At 39.9% G+C, this 17,881-nt stretch overlaps 1 protein-coding gene across 2 annotated transcripts in view; it reads left to right on the top strand.

The window, feature by feature from the left end:
• Positions 1-17,881, top strand: part of tbc1d22b (TBC1 domain family, member 22B) — a 48,609-nt gene that overhangs the window by 18,276 nt on the left and 12,452 nt on the right. For both annotated transcript variants that reach the window (XM_079897453.1, XM_079897454.1), the window contains 5 exons: positions 654-719; positions 1,895-2,009; positions 9,866-9,972; positions 13,567-13,642; positions 17,284-17,411. In XM_079897453.1, the coding sequence (XP_079753579.1) occupies positions 654-719; positions 1,895-2,009; positions 9,866-9,972; positions 13,567-13,642; positions 17,284-17,411 (492 nt within the window). The remainder of the gene's footprint in view (positions 1-653; positions 720-1,894; positions 2,010-9,865; positions 9,973-13,566; positions 13,643-17,283; positions 17,412-17,881) is intronic.

Below are 17,881 nucleotides of genomic sequence, written 5' to 3' on the forward strand. Positions count from 1 at the left end.
ATTGCTATGCGCTGCCTTCTCTCCTCTCTTGTCCGGTTCCTCAGGGCTTGCTGGCTCCCAGCCCCTCATTTCATCTACTGCAATACAAATCGGACACAGACCTTTAAAAGGATTTATGTGGTCGTACAGAACCGTTGGACTGGCCCCTGGCTGTCTGGGCAGAAACACTAAATGACCTTTTAGTGTGGTCACAGTCTGAGAGGGCGAGGAATGGCGGTGAATACGAGCAAACTGGACTTCGGTGGCCTTCGAGTGACCTGCATTACTACAAAGCCATTTCTTCAAGCATATGATGGAAGTAGAAATGGAAAGAGGGAAGAAAATAAAAGGGAACCAGATGAAAGAAAAGGGTTGCCACCTGTATGTGCGGCTGGACGCAGCGCTGTCCATTTTCAGAGTGAATTCCTGCAGGTTTTGTGTGTAGCTTGTTACGAAACCAGATCAATAGCGTGTGCAGTTTGGACCCTGATGGTTTTCCTCCATTTACTGGAAGGGAAAAAGCACATATAACTCAATTTAGTGCTCATGGGGCATATTGATTTAATCTCTTATTTTTTTCCCAGGTCACCTGTACTTCTGACACTCCAAGTCAGTAACTGGTTTGTGTGGGTGTGCATTGGAGTTTACCTGAAAATACCTGTGTCTTTCCATAGATTCACATCGATATCCCGAGGACGAACCCTTTGATTCCTTTGTTCCAGCAGCCGCTGGTGCAGGAGGTATGTGATATTCTCTGGCACCAACACCTGAGTCTCGTTGCACACCGCACCTGCGTCAGACCCTCCGATGTCACACAGCAGGCACTACACACTTACTGTAATTGCATAGATAAGAGAGTGAGCCTCACAATCATGACTATGTCATATTTTACCTTGGAATCAAAAGAAAATAAATAAAAGTAAGCCTAATTTTGGGACTATTTAATTTAATTTTTTGTATTGTGGCAATTGTTTGCAAGACAGTTAAGACGCATTTCTCCCAATTTATCATTGCCATAATGCATCTGAGTGTTTTGAGCTTTTTCTTTCCTAATTCCCATTTTTCTCTGGTGATTCTCAATACATTCTAATTACTGTAATTTGACAAGCTCTTCTTAAATTGGCATAAATGACAATACATCTTTGTTTAAATGCATTGCAGCAAGCACATTTTCTTCTCATTCTCATGTAAATAATGTCTTGTTGCAGAACATAATTGGTCATATTTCACACCGTCAAAATTTAGACAAAGACATATTCTTGAAAAGCTTCAAGAGATTCACTCAAGAAAAAAGCTTATATTTTTACTTTTTTGGTTTTTATATTCATAGTTTTTGGTTTAGTCCTTAAAATTTGTCAATATTTGATCATGATTTTGATCATTTACTTAAATATTTATACATATGTGGAAAAATGTGAGTTAAAATATACTGGTTTTTTTTTTTTTTTTGCAGTTCAGTTATTTTGTGAAGCTGTTCAGTTTACCAGTGTTCGGCTCTTTCAGCTCACTTTTTGGCCTTTTTTTTTTCCTGATGCATAATCTGTTTTGTTATAATTGATCAAAAAGACATCTTTAAAACAAACAACAACATTTTATCAGTAAATCCGCTGATGATATTAACTGGATGGGTTGCTTGCAGCCAGCTGAGCTTTGTGTCATTGAATGCTTACCAGCAGGGGGTGCTGTGGTGTTTTTAACTTGTTAGAGGAGTGTACAACACTTGTATAACCCATAAACAAGGAACAGAGCACTTGAAATGCAGCTGCGTTTGGAAATGCAAGTAATCCAAATGAGTTTACCTGTTGGCCTGTCAAGAGTGAATTAAGCTGCATCAATTGGCAAAAGTCTACACAACAATCACAGTTCTTATGAGAAATTTGTGAGAAGCATTGAAAGCAATTGTCTTGTTTTTCAGGTGTTTGAGCGGATTCTGTTCATCTGGGCCATCCGTCACCCCGCTAGCGGATACGTGCAGGGCATTAACGACCTGGTCACACCTTTTTTTGTGGTCTTCCTCTCTGAATTCGTAGGTAAGCATTTAATAACCTTCCACATGGATCAGTTGGTCCGCTTGACTGATTCTTCACCTTTCTGAATGTGTCCTTTTGGTTGAGCACATCAGTTCAGTTTGCTCCGCTAATGGCGCGTTGACGTGTGTGATATGTCAGAGAGAGATGCAGACAGGACAGTATCTGACAGATGATGGTGGAAAACGGTTTTATAAATGTAAACAAACTGACAATATCCTGTTGAAAATGTCAAACACAAAAATACAGAATATCAATTATCTTTGAAAGAAACCCTGAAAGATAGACAGTGGGTGAGTGAGAGAAATGGTGAAAGAGGGAGACTGATGGAGAGAGTGACAGACAGAAAGAAAGGGAAATGGGAAGAAGACAGAGAGAGAGAGACAGTTTGATAGACAAGGAATTAGACAGAGAGAAAAAAACACAGGGACAGACAGATAGGGAGAGAGGAAGACAGGAGAGATGGATAAACAGATAGAACGATCATTCAATCTATCATTCTATCTGTCTGATATTCTATCTATCGCTCTATGTATCGTTTGACTGTTCTATCTATCACTATCTATCGGTCTAGTTGTTGTCTTGGAGCAGTAGGTGATAGATAGATATGCATTAGATTATATTAGATATAGATAGATAGACAGACACATGGACAAGGGGACAGATGGAGAAAGACAGATAAAGTCATGCAGGGAAATAGACTCTCCAGCTCTTGTCCTCATTGCTATTCTCCCTCCACCCGGCAGCTTTCCCCTCCCTTCCTTATTTATTTCCTGTCCTCTCATGTGAAGGTTAATTACTTATGGATAGTTAAGGATTACAGAAGAACAATAGGAGGCTCATTGATCTCTCTGGTGTGCCGCTGCTGCAATGTCACCAGTGCAAACACCAGGACATACCCACAGATTACCTGGATCACCAATCGATTTCTCTTTTTCTCCCCTGTCTCTCTCTCTCTCTCTCTCTCTCTCTCTCTGGCTGTCTACCTCGCCCAGCACTCTTTCTGTCTTTTCCTCATCCCTCTGTTTCTCCACAAAGCTCATTTAGCGAAAAGCAGATTTTTCATACTGCTTTCGTGTCATTCTGCAGGGCCTTTCAATCTCTAATTTGTTTGCGGGCCATGTGAATATGTGTGTGCGTTTGGGATTCACCGTGTGTATGAGCGAGCGACTCAATGCCGCAGGTTGAATGAGCCGCATTGATCGGCTGGATTTAAGTGTTTACAGAGGCTTGTGAGGGTGCCGAGCACACGGTGGGGGGCTCGACCCGCCGATCGATGCATCTGAACGAACTTCATGATCCCAACATGCTGGCAGCGGGAGATAAAAGAGCGGGGTTAGCGCCCTCCCTCCGCCCCAGGTTTCACCCCCGCCGTCGAGACCGGGGGGCAAACGCGTCTGGGTTCACGGGCGCTAACTGCTTCGCTTGCTCTCAAACGCAGCGTTTTGCCAACTTTCGCTGCGCTGTTTCTCTTGGCTGGCACGCCTCAGTGACTTTCTAGGGCTCCTTTGCGAGCTTTTTAGCTTTCTGCTGAGACCGTCCTCTGAGAAGGCAAGAGAGAGAGACGGCATAGGAGAATATTGGCGCTTCACATTTAGCTCAATATCAGCAAGTAGCGTTTTAAAGAGTAGCCGGCAGGAAGGAGAGTCACGGCGCCCTTCGGTTTAAAGTGTTGGTATTGATGCGCTGAAGAATTTAAAGTGGAGGGACGAGACACAAAGAGGAGGGAATATTCTCAAAGGGTAAATCATCACATTTACCCTGACAGACAAAGAGGACAGCGGGGAAATCTCCTCTGTAAACCATCAATGCCCTGACTCCGTCTCTCTCACTCTCCCTCACACACACATTCATTTTTTTTATTACTGAAGAGGGTGTGTGATATTCTCACCTTGTTATTTATTGTCTTCCTGGTTTTATGAACCGTTATTTGCTCCATCACTGTGCATATTTCGGATTAGATGGGTGGGATTTGTGGTTTGGTGGTTGTGTTGCTGAATCTGAGCAACAAGCCACAAGAGGGTAAAGGCTTTTGTGGCTTGAAAATGTTCATCAAAACATTGATAAAATAATCGCAGTATTAAAGTTTATAAAATGTATGCTGTTTATAGTTGTCAAGCAACATGACTCTTTAAAGGTATTGTTCACCCAAAAATGAAAAGTCTGTCATTCCAAACCTGTATGACTTGCTTTCTTCTGTTGAAAAAGAATGAATCAATCACTGAGTGAATCAGTGAATAATGAATCAGTCGTTTCTTTCCATGCAATTGGCACCTGGAGCTTTTTAAGCTTGAAAAAAGCACCATTAAAGTAGTCCATGACTAATGCATTAAATTCCAAGTAATATAGCCCCTTTCACACGCGATGATCCTGGCAAATTGCCGTGAAATTGCCAGAACACCCTGTGTGAACGCAAACACGACCCGGGATTGATGCCGGCATCGATGCCGGGTTGGGGACCTAGTAACATTGCCGTGTTCAGTCCCGGAACGCGCGCTGTGTGAACAAAAGCCGTAAGAATGCCGTGTCGCAGTGATGACGCTGAAGCCGGGATCGTTCACAGGCTGTGAAACGGTACGCAATGCGCAAGTTTATGATCGAATCAGAGAAAAAAATGCACAAGCGTGGTTTCTCAAGAGAGAAAGCGCAGCTCATAAGCAAACTTAAGACGCTGCTGAGACATTACAAGTCACATCAATGTCACATGTCTTTACGGGATTTTTACGGGTTGTGTGTGAACGCGCTCTCTGATTCCGGAAAATCACTGGCAGTGTGAATGAACCAAAATCAAACGAACCCGGGTCAAATCCCGGGTCACTTTATCCGTGTATTTTCCGTAATCTCTGTGTGAAAGGGGCTTAAGATTTAAGTTATTCGCAGAAAATCTTCTCCTCCAGTGGTTGTGACCGGATCATTAAATCAGTGAATTGAGATTGGTCTTGATTTGTGATTTTGTGAATGGATCATTCAGACCCATTTTTTTTAAAACTGAATCAGCAAATTCATCAATTGGTTACAAATCAGACATTGCTACTTCTCTCATTAACATGCCGAGTAGAACTAGGGTGGATGTCAAGATTCAATTAAGTATTCAATGAACAATTTTATATGGCTTCAAAGGCTTTAAAGGAATACTCCACCCTGTTTTCATATTAAACTATGTTTTTCCCTTAACTAAGACGAGTTGATACATACCTCTCTCGTCTCAGTGCGTGCACTTAATCGCTCAGGCGCGCGGTGACACTTTGAAAGCGCAGTTCATTCAATATGGGCCAAGCAGAGAAACAACCAAACACCTCCACGTTTTCCCTATTTAAATACAGTTACTCGCGTAGTGTAACTCGACCTAGGACGGTGACACAAAACAAAACGTTGCGCTTTTCTAAGCGTGTAAAATGGATAACTATATTGTATGGCGGAATACCATTGCAAGTGCTTGTAAGCACTTCGTCTTGGCGCAGTAATATCTTCACTAGAGGGAGCGGGGGCCGGTGAGAGGATTTTTCACGAGTGAAGATATTACTCCGCCAAGACGAAGTGCTTACAAGCATTTGCAATGGTATTCCGCCATACAATATAGTTATCCATTTTACACGCTTAGAAAAGCGCAACGTTTTGTTTTGTGTCACCGTCCTAGGTCGAGTTACACTACGCGAGTAACTGTATTTAAATAGGGAAAACGTGGAGGTGTTTGGTTGTTTCTCTGCTTGGCCCATATTGAATGAACTGGGCTTTCAAAGTGTCACCGCGCGCCTGAGCGATTAAGTGCACGCACTGAGACGAGAGAGGTATGTATCAACAGGTATGTATTTGTTGCCTTTGGCTTGCTCAGTTGGGGATACTTAATTTAATTAATCAATCAACAATACTATTGATCAGCATTATCAAACATGGATGTTTTAAACTAGAAACAAACACTGATGTACTATTTTATTTAATCCTGTGAAGCTGCTTTGATACAATCTGTATTGTGAAAAGCGCTATATAAATAAAGTTGACTTGACTTGACTTGACTTAAGGGAAAAACATAGTTTAATATGAAAACACGGTGGAGTATTCCTTTAAATATGGTGTCATATTAACCACTTTTATTAATAATAATAATAATAATAATAAATTACATTTATTTAGTGCTTTTCTCGGCTCTCAAAGCACTTTACATAGAAGGGGGAATCTCCTCAACCACCACCAATGTGCATCATGATCCACCTGGATGATGCGACGGCAGCCATAGTGCGCCAGAACGCCCACCACACACCAGCTAACTGGTGGAGATGAGACAAAGTGATGAAGCCAATCAGTATATATATGTATATATATATATATATATATATGTATATGTAAAGTTAGTGTCCCCCTCACTTTACTTGAGCGTATAACATCTCATCTGAAGGACGGTGCTCTTTGACAGTATAGTGTCCCCGTCACTTTACTTGGGCGTTAGGACCCACACAGATCACAGGGTGGCCTCACTAACACCTCTTCCAGCAGCAACCTGGTTTTCCCAGAAGGTCTCCCATCCAGGTACTAACCAGGCTCAGCCCTGCTTAGCTTCAGTGGGCAACCAGTCTTGGGCTACAGGGTGATATAGACTTTGTTGATTAGACTTTTATGTTGATTTTGCATCTTTTTTTTTTTGTTCCAGTCCTGTTGTTTTCCACTGAAAAAAGAAATTCATTCAAGTTTTGAATGAGAAAATGATGATGGTTTTTGGGTGAACTATTCCTTTCATAAAGAATTCAATTGATGTGCGGTCACCAGGTGTGCGTCTGTCGGCATATTTCATAAACCGCTTTGAACATGGCTCATCCAATCCGCTTTTAGAGTCTGAGCTAGAGTCTGAGTATGGATCATTTAATGCTCAAACTGAGAAATGGAGGAATGACCTGAATGAGCTATGATTTGTTTCCCGAGTTGCAGACTTCACTTATGATTATTGAATGATCTCTCCAGTCTCTCATACTCACACACATACATACACGGCACAATAACCCCCTTTTTCCCCACAGGGTCAGAGAACAAGGTGGCAAAGCCTCTCTTTGTGCCACAAACAGGATTTCTCCTGCATTCTGTAAAGCCGCTTTATGCAGCAGCACTATGTGTGTGTGTGTGTGTCCAAAGCTTTGGAGTGATGTTGAAATGTGGAGGGCTAAATGGATCAGGAATCTCTCCAGTGATGTGGCCAGTGACATATGGCCAGGCCTATGACCGGCAGGGCACTCCATGCTTCATTTGTGGTCAAAGAGGGCTATTTACTTTGCTTTTCCAGCTTTTTCCCCCCCTGCCAGCTCTTTCCTGTCGTTCTCCATCCGTCTTTTTTTACTCGAATCCCATCCGGGCTCTCACTCGGCCCCCATCAGCTGTTCTTCCTGCTGCAATGCAGAGGTTTCCTGACAGTTTCCTCTCAGAGTTTGAGCAGAGAGGTTTTTGCCATTCCTCTACCTGCGTACCCCTCTGATTCACACATACAGTGGGGAAAAGAATTATTTGATCCCCTGCTGATTTTGTAAGTTTGCCCACTTACAAAGAAATTAATCATTTTTATGGTAGGTTTATTTGAATAGATAGAGAATATCAAAAATCCAAAGAAAACACATTGTATGAAGGTTATAAATTGATTTGCATTTCAGTAAGTGAAATAAGTATTTGATCCCCAAGTAAAACATGACTTAGCACTTGGTGGAGAAACCTTTGTTGGCAAGCACAGAGGTAAGATAGTTTTTTTTTTTTTTTGTAGTTGGTCACCAGGTTTGCACATAACTCAGGAGGGATTTTGGTCCACTCCTCTTTACAGATCCTCTCTAAATCCTTAAGTTTTCTTAGCTGTCATTAAGCAACTCAAAGTTTCCAGTCCCTCCACAGATTTTCTATAGGATTAAGGTCTGGAGACTGGCTAGGCCACTCAAAGACCTTAATGTGCTTCTTTTTGAGCCACTCTTTTGTTGCCTTGGTGGTATGTTTTGGGTCATTGTCATGCTGGAAGACCCATCCACGACCCATCTTCAGTGTTCTGGCTTAGGGAAGGAGGTTCTTGTCCAAGGTTTTTACGGTACATGGCCCTGTCCATCCGCCCCTCAATACGGTGAAGTCGTCGTGTACCCTTAGCAGAGAAACAACCCCAAAGCATAATGTTTCCACCTCCGTGCTTGACTGTAGGGATGGTGTTCTTGGGGTCATCGTCAGCATTTCGCTCCCTCCAAACACGGTGGATTGAGTTGATGTCAAAGAGCTAAATTTTGGTCTCATCTGACCACAGCACTTTCTCCCAAACCTTCTCTGAATCATTTATAGATGTCCACTGAGCAGGGGGACCTTGCGGGCGCTGCAGGATTTCAATGAAGGGTGTTACCAAACAGCATTTGTTTGAAATCAAAATCTTTTGTAACAATATATATATCTTCACTGTCCATTTTGATTCAATTTATAGCATCCTTGCTGAATAATTTGTTTTAAAAAAATCTTACCAACCCCAAACTTTTGAACAGTAGTGTACATACTTTTATTGCCTAGTAGATGGGGATGCACCAATTTGAGAATAACCGATAACCAATAATTCTTTATATTTGAAAGCCGATGACTGATATATTGGCCGATAAATCTAAATCCAAATCCAAATTTTTATATAATTTTGAGAGCCTGATTACAAAAACAAAACTCTTACCATTTAAAAGCCTTGTCCCAAGCACACAATTATTCTCATTATAATTTTATGGAGCCGATATGACAGAATTGCTTTGCACATGTTGCACTTAACTGTATTTTCCTTTTTTGAATTGATTCCAATCATATTTCAATCAATTCAAAATCATGATGGTGAACTGTGCATCTGAAGTGTCTCAGCTGAACGAAATTATCCATTATTTATCGGCTTTAATATATGGACCAAATTTGGGCCGATAACATTAAAAATGAACACATATCGACCGATACCGATATTGTGGTCGATATATCATGCATCCCTACTAGTAGCAGTATGCGAATAGGGGCTAAGCCTAATGCTGTTCACAGTCAGTTTGATTTTGTCTCTAACAACAGACCTCAGCAGCAGTTGTCCATATGGTCTTCAGCACGTGTTGATTTGCAGCTTCAGTTGAGTATCTACGGTCGTTGGAGCATGTATTCTTCATTCAGTGTCTTCGACCTTGGATCTGACCTTCTTCTTATCTATATTTCAGCTCTCATGTACTGCAATAAGTCGCGTGATTGACTGAATTGCTTTGGCGATGCGCAAGCTGCATGCAAACATGCCTAAAGCGCTCTCTCTCTCTCTCTCTCTCTCTCTCTCTCTCTCTCTCTCTCTCTCTCTCTCTCTCTCTCTCTCTCTCTCTCTCTCTCTCTCCCTCTCCCTCTCCTTCTCTTTACTCAGTGCTTCATCAAAATAGCTCCTTGTTCTTCCTTCCCCTCCCTTCCTTATTAAGAAAAGAGTAAGAGAGAGAGAGAGATCAAGAGATGGAGGACTACATTAGTTGGTTGGTCGGTGGGTGGGTGAGTGGAGTGGCACACAGAAGTCTTTTCCAGCCAGGTCTGGCTCTCTGGGGCATAATGTGTGTATCAGCATCATTTAGCACATACTGTTTAAAGAGTCGGGAAAGGTCATGGCTGCGAGGGGAAGCCTGCGGAGGGTGGGAGGGAAAGGGGCGAGTTGATGAATGTGTTGAATAAAGAATGCAGTTTGCCGGCTAATGATCTAATGGCTTCGTGGTGTCTGTGCATACGATGCACGACACACCAGAACTGCTTTCGCCCGCAAGAAAACAAAGACTGCTGAGAACACCTGCAGCATGTGTGCTGGTTTGATCTGCTAGTGACCCAACATTAATGTGAGTGTGTGTGTGTTTTGTGTGTATTCTTTTTCATAGAGGAAGATGTCGAAAATTTTGAAATGGCAAGTTTACCACTGGATACGCAACGAAACATCGAAGCCGACAGCTTTTGGTGCATGAGCAAATTGCTGGATGGGATACAGGTATTTGATCCACTCAAGGTTTATGGTAGATGGTAGATGTCATAACCATCTTTCTCCATCAATGTCCATTCAAAAGTAGCATGAATTCTGTTCACTTATTTGGACATTGGCATTTAAAAATGTTCTGCTTTGCGCAAGCAGTGTATAAATCCTAACTTTTCAAAAATTTCATTTTGCCTAGTTTGTCATTTTCTTCTTCTTCCTCTTCTTCTTCTTCCTCTTCCTCTTCCTCATCCTCTTCTTCTTCTTCTTCTTCTTCTTCCTCTTCCTCATCCTCTTCTTCTTCCTCATCCTCTTCTTCTTCTTCTTCTTCCTCTTCCTCATCCTCTTCTTCTTCCTCATCCTCTTCTTCTTCCTCTTCTTCTTCTTCTTTTTCCTCTTCTTTTTCTTCCTCGTTTTCTTCATTGTCTTCTTCCTCAACTTCCTCTTCTTCCTCGTCATCTTCCTCTTCCTTCTCTTCTTGATTTTGTCTTCCTCATCCTCTTCTTCTTCCTCACCCTCTTCTTCTTCCTTATCCTCTTCTTCTTCCTCACCCTCTTCTTCTTCCTCATCCTCTGCTTCTTCCTTGTCCTCTTCTTTGTCCTCTTCTTCCTCTTCATTGTCCTCTTCTTCCTCTTCCTTGTCATCCTCTTCTTCTTCCTCTTCTTCTTTTTCCTTCTCTTCTTATTCTTCTTCTCTGCCCTCTTCTTCTTCTTCTTCTTCTTAATAATAATAATATTAATAATAATAATACAACTACTATTAATAATAATTTTTTATTTTTGTTAATGTTTATTTCCTTAAATGTTTATATAAACTTATATAAATGTGTATATATAATAAAATGTACAAATTATTTCATTATTTCTGTCATCATCATCTTTCTTATTCTTTGTTCTTATTCCTCTTATTTCCTAATAATCATATTACTTTAAAATAATAATAACTACTGTTTTCATTTCACTTTATTCAAAGGAGGCAAACTTCATAATATATCGAATAATTGTATTGTTATTACTGTTAATATTTATTATTATATTAAATATATAATACTGTTAATTATAATATATAATTACTGTTCATTTATATTTTTTAAATTAATTTTATATATAAATTTCATTCATATCTCCATTGTCTGTCTTATTCTTATTCCTCTATATTTCTTGAAGTGCCCCAATTATGCTATTTTAAAGTTTCGTAATGTTATTTGAGTCTCCTACAACAGGTTTACATGCATTAAAGGTCAAAAAAACTGTTTAATTTTCTCATAGTATACATTTGCACATCACCACATTTTCAATGATTCTCAAACGAATTGTCAGATGAATCAATATCTCTAAGTCCCTTTCCGCGAGCTACTCTGCTCTGATTGGCCAGACAGCTCAGTCTGTTGTGATTGGTCTACCGTGTACAGCGCACAGCGAAAACAAAAACGCCCATTGCCATAACAACGTCAGCTGTCGAGGCTTCCTACACCGTAAACTAAACATATGTCTGAACAATGAACAATGAACAATGACGTCGATTTTACCATATCAATCTGAGCGCGAGTCCGATGATGAAACACTGAAAGAACTAGTTATTCAACCCGAACCTCCATCGCAAGGACGACTCGAGCAGGACGTTTCTCAGTGATACACTTCTCAGTTTGAGGTACATTATGAGATGTTGCAACTGTAATTCCTCACCATCAGCATTAGCAAGTGCATGTCCATCCACAAAACGATTATTCTACTTGTACTAATTTATTTACCGAGTTTTTTTCTAATTTATTGTGGTGAATGTGGAAACTGTATCAATAACAGTGCATACATTAGCATTAGCGTGAATGACTGATAAAACATAAACGTTGGTAAAACAATTCTTGCTCCATGCTTAATCTTTACTCAAAGTAGTGAGAACGACAGACAATCTGCATTAATAGACACAGTTTTAGGCAATAGTGGCCCACAACTGATTAGCAGAAGTATTTCAGTAAGACATTGTAGAGCACAGCTTCTTTTCGACATGATGCTGTCCAGTATCCACAGGAGTCAGCTGTTAGTTTGAGGGTTCAAGTTTTCCCTGGTCTCTGCGCGCGCAATAAGTGAGCGGGCAATATGCTAATGTTTCGTCTTGATGTCACAACGAAACTTCTTATGACTCGTTTGAAAAACGATTCATTTCATTGACTCAGTCGACTCTTAATTTTGAAAGACAATAACTTTATATACGGTGCACTTTCAGATTTAAAACTTTGCAGGATGTTTTCATTCACTTAGAGCTGTGTTACACACTACATGAAAGGTCATTTTCAAAAATCCATAATAGGGGCACTTTAATACCATTTCTTATAATAATAATAATAATAATAATAATAGTTGTTATTATTATTATTATTATTATTATTAACTATTTTATAGTATATTTTATTATTTTATTTTGAAAAGCAAAATTCAAATCACATACTTCCATCATGCATCAGCCAAGCTACTGCAATTAAGACAGTTATGGTAATTTCTCCAGGTATTCTTGGTCAATCTGCAGTTCTCTTAGGACAGTATCGCTTCTGTGTCTTTTTATTTAGACTAAACCCTGTAGTGGTCATCCTGTCCTTTTGCTCTTTTCCAAAAGCCAGAGACCAGTGGAATACAATACAATACAAAAAGACTCTGACGGCCAAAAAAAAAAGTACCAGTCTTTGTTGTGCTTAAGCCCCAGAGGATAAGACACTCACCCGCCTAGGGGAGAGAGACATGAAATACTTGGAGAGGAAGTTGAAGCTAGGACGTTTAAGCTAGGGGGATTCAGATCCTTGGCTGGCATTCCCTTGAGAAAGGCCCTCTGTTAGAGAGAGACGAGCGTGTCAGGGCACTCATCTGCAGGCGGGAGCAAGGGTCAGATGCAGGCCACAGTCAGGTTGTCCCGTGGGCCGCTCTGTGTTGTGCTCATTGGCTGAGTGGAGCCGAGCTGAAGGGCAGAACACGCGCCGCAGCACAGCAGATGGCCACTGGCCCTTAATGACCCACAAGGGAAGAGGAACAGAGACTGAGAACTACATTAGTTATAAATAACAATAACTGCTATAGCACCCTCGTTTCCCTCAGTTAATCAGCTGGTAACAAGCCACAGATCTCTGACAGACCCTTTGTTATATTATATTATATTATATTATATTATATTATATTATATTATATTATATTATATTATATTATATTATATTATATTATATCACAATCTGATGTTGACATTATCGCACAATTAGCCTGATGAATATTCTAAATGTAACAAGCCGTTTATAAATCTTAAATATATCAGTTATTATTGTAGATTTATTTTTCTTTTTGCTATTTTATCATTTTATTTATTTCTATTAAATTGTTCATTTTAAGGGCTTTTAAAAGCATAAAATTAATTTTATTTTTAACAGGTTTTTATTAAAAAAAGTTATCACGTAGAATAAAAATTGCCTTTCCATAACACTATCCACAATGATTTTCATGTGTAGGTCAAAGTGGCTCATGATGCTTGCTTTAAGCGATTGAAGCGCTGAGACAAGTCATGTGAAAGAGCCCTAACGAGAAAACAAAATAATTATTCCATGTTCTAAATACTGCCTTTGTTTTTCTCCATCAGGACAACTACACTTTCGCCCAGCCTGGCATTCAGATTAAAGTGAAGGCGCTGGAAGAGCTTGTCAGCAGAATAGATGGTAAGATCATGTTCACAAACACATTATCTACCAATTCCTTTCACTCTGCGTAGAATTAAAGAAATAGTTCACGCAAAAAATAAAATTTTATTTTATCTTTTAAACTAAATCTCAGAAACTACAAAAAAAGCTAAATTATAATTAAATTAATTTAATTTGCCCCGATCACTATTCTTTCATTGTGTGACTTCAGCTTCATATTTCTCATTTTGCATTCCTACGGAAGAAGGAATTTTCAATGACATGAGAATTGAGTAAATGATTACAAAATTGTAATGTTTGGGTTAAATGGTTCTTTAGCATTGTTTGAGGCAGTTGGTCCTGGTGTGGTTGTACCTAGGGTTACAAGCAGGTTACCTTTTGAAGCTGCTTGAAAGATAGAAATCACACTTCTTGTTAACTTGTGGCATTAAACTTGCAGTCATCTATTTCGGGCCCAATCGTGTGCTTTTTGAGACAAACGCCCTCACAAGCTTCAGCGCAAATAACATGTCATGACTGCCAGAACAAAATGGCAGTGTCTGGAGTCCCTTAAACGGTCCCATCTATTTTGCCCTTTGCCCTCCAGAACGAGGTGAACTATTTTTTTCCGAACCATAAATAGCAGTGCAAAATGCTCAAAACAACAAGGTGTTGTTTTTCTGCCAGGGTGCGATCTTGTTCATCGCCTTGGAAAAGACTTGTTTTCCCAAGGTGTTGGCCGTTTCTGTTTCTTGGAATCACACGTTTCCGTTATACCACTAGTCCGCCTCTGTTTTTTTTCTGTCAGAGTGTTTATACCATCTGGATGCCTACTCCCCTGTTCAGTGTGTTTGGTGTGATAAGCTGAACAGCCCACACTGAAACTCTTGGTGAGAGCCGCCGCATGCCTCTTTCCCATCAATCAGCTTCCACGAGCACCGTGAGCAATAGCAGACCCCACAGTCTCGCCGGGGAGCACAGGAGAGAAATCAATTCCCCATAAGCCCCTGCGATTAGGGTGTGAAGGCAAATGGAAGTGAGTTGAGATGAGAGACGAATGGAGTGGACTGAGCGAAGGGAAAACAAATAGCACTTTCACATGGCTAGATAGTCAGGGAAATACACTAGCAAGCACTTTGTAGATGTTCACAAGTTTTTTTCTTTACACTGAAATGAGGAAAATGACAAGTAAGCTTAGATTCTGCTCATGACTAGTCATGTGTGAATAATAAATTGCTGGTTCTAAATCAGTGGTAACCTCTTCGCCTTCCGTCTAACATGTTAAGCAACATATAATGTATCACATGTTATTGAAAATATTTTGCAGTCCTTAAAGGACAAGTTCGGTATTTTACACTTAAAGCCCTGTTTACAGATCGTTTCTGATGAAATAGAACGGTTGAGATAAAAATGTGGACACATGCTGCTGTCCCGAGAATTTTAGGTTTATTTCGCTTCTCCCCCCCACCTACACAATGGCAGCCTATGGGCACTGGAACAATCCTTCCTAAAACGCATTAAACTTTCGATTACAAAGAGATGAAACTCACCGAGTGGTCAGGGGTGTTCACTGATATGCTCACACAAAAATCGCTGCAAAAGATGCTTTCCAACAGGTTTTATCGTAGTTTTTGTCCAACTCCATTGACTTGAATTGGATGGGCTGTGTGCGGTACGGTATTACTCCGCCGCTTCTTCTTCTGCTTCTTCTGTGTATTCAATTAAATGCCAGTGGTTTGCTTGTAATTGGCAAAGGTGCATTATCGCCACCAACTGGGCTGGAGTGTTTATTATTCAAGCTCTCAACGGAAGAATCTACGGGTGTGAGACGTTTGGAAAAATAGGTCCACAGTTTTACAACGAATGGTAAAACACCTGTTGGAAAGCATCTTTTGCAGCCATTTTTTTGTGAGCATATCATTGAACACCCCTGACCACTCGGTGAGTTTGCAGGCCACTCACGTCTTTGTAAACGAAAGTTTAATGCGTTTTATGAAGGATTGTTCCAGTGCCCATAGGCTGCCATTGTGTAGGTGGGGGGGAAAGCGAAATAAACCTAAAATTCTCGGGACAGCAGCATGTGTCCACATTTTAATCTTAACCGTTCTATTTCATCAGAAACGATCTGTAAACAGGGCTTTAAGTGTAAAATACCGAACTTGTCCTTTAAGGTTGGTATCTAGTATCTAGTAGTAACAATAACAATTTAATTTAATTATATGATATGATATGATATGATTAATATCATATTTTGATGGTTTAATTTTAAATATGGTGATTATCTCTAAGGTGGACACCCAACATAATATATGATATTGACCTTGTGAATCTAACTATGTCATGTTAACAAATGGAAAAGTTGGATCAGCCAAATTCCCACGTCCATAGTCAAATGCGGTTGTAAAAGAAAAGTGCTGAGGTTAACTTTTGTGCAGTCTAGTGGTTTAAAGGAGAGAAGTCAGATGTGTGCCACACACATACAAACTGTGTGTGTGTATATATATATATATAATATGAGGAAATAAATTGATATATTCCTCAAAACCCTTTTCTTTTTTGCTTTAATTTAACCATTATATTGGTTAAAATAATAATGGGATGCTGCCTGTTGCATTTGCTGGGGTTTTTTTTTTCTTTCTTTTTTTTCTCCTTTTGCAAAAGTAAAAATATAATAGACTTTTTGTCTGTATCTTTATTCAGTATGAGGGCAGTGGTTTTGAAAGATACATCAACGGATCAATCTGTGACGGCCCTTTTTTACGGTTGTCTGGAAAAGTATGACTTTGAGGCATAAAAACATTTTTAAAGAATTTTAGAAATCAGTTGGTTTAAATTTTTGTGATGCAAGAAATAGTTTGCAAAGGCTTTATACTTTCATCTTGTTTACTGGAATCAATTCATTATGAACAAACCTTTTGTTGGGATTGCAAGAGAAGAGAATTTGTGATAATGTTCAAACCTCACACCAATGACTCACTCCATTAGCTGAATCCATTATGATGCAACCCTTATGTAACATTGCAAAAGATCATTCATTATTTAAACCTTTTTTTTTTTTTTTTTTTAAATGATAGTTTTTGCTTTTATTCGTGGCGGAAAGGGTTTTCATTTTTCTTCTGACAGGTCCGACTTCAGTTCTCTGCACTTTCCGAGAGCTGTCACATTTCTCCATCAATATCTATCAGGACTCAAGTCAATATGTCCGCTTTCGAAAGCCATTCTTATTGTGTTCAAAGGCCGAACGAGAGCTTATCAGAAAAATCCCTCTCTCAATGAGCTAAGCACCAGGCCTTCTCTCTCTCTCTCTCTCTCTCTCTCTCTCTCTCTCTCTCTCTCTCTCTCTCTCTCTCTCTCTCTCTCTCTCTCTCTCTCTCTCTCTCTCTCTCTCTCTCTCTCTCTCTCTCTCTCTCTCTCTCTCTCTCTCTCTCTCTCTCTCTCTCTCTCTCTCTCCATTCAATCGAATATAATTACACACACGTTAGGGGTCTATAATGTTAATTCAGTGAAACAGGTGTGGGGAGAATTCAACAATAGCGGTGATCTTAGTTCAGGGCCAGAGGGCTTCTTTAAACAATGTGGGTCCATAGATGGGTTACAAAAGCTACTCCCAGTGCATCACTTTGCAGAAACTACCAGCAAATGTATCTAAATCCCCTGTGCTTTCTTTTCTACGCCCACAGAGGATGTCCACATCCACTTTCAGAAGTGTGAGGTGGAGTATCTGCAGTTTGCTTTCCGCTGGATGAATAATCTGCTGATGAGGGAGCTGCCGCTGCGCTGTACCATACGCCTGTGGGACACATACCAGGTACTGTTGCACCAAAACAGCCAGACGATTAGAATGAAAACATGTCAGAAAAGGCTTTACTTGAGCTTTATGTCTATGTGCCATTTATCTGATCATTTTATCCAAAGTGACTTGGAGTGGCCTGGGGTTAAGCGTCTTGATCAAAAAGAGTGGTCATAGTTCATGGATCACTTACATGTTTGAACCTACAAATTTTGGTTATCAGTCCAAAACTTGAACCACTAGTAGGGGTGTACATATTTGTGCTGAGAATTAGTTTTTCAGTTCGGTTACTTTGCTATAGTACCATTTTTGCTTTCATTTACCTGAGCTTTTTAGGAAAAAATCATTATACCACATAATTAATATTTATTACAATGAATTTTACAATACATCCTTCAGTGTAGGTATAGAAATATGAATTATTATCATTATTAATATTATTTAATTTTAATGTTTCAATATTCATTCCTATTTGTTAAATATTATGA

Source organism: Squalius cephalus (genome assembly GCF_949319135.1).
Source record: "Squalius cephalus genome assembly, chromosome: 16".
Classification (NCBI taxonomy): domain Eukaryota; kingdom Metazoa; phylum Chordata; class Actinopteri; order Cypriniformes; family Leuciscidae; genus Squalius; species Squalius cephalus.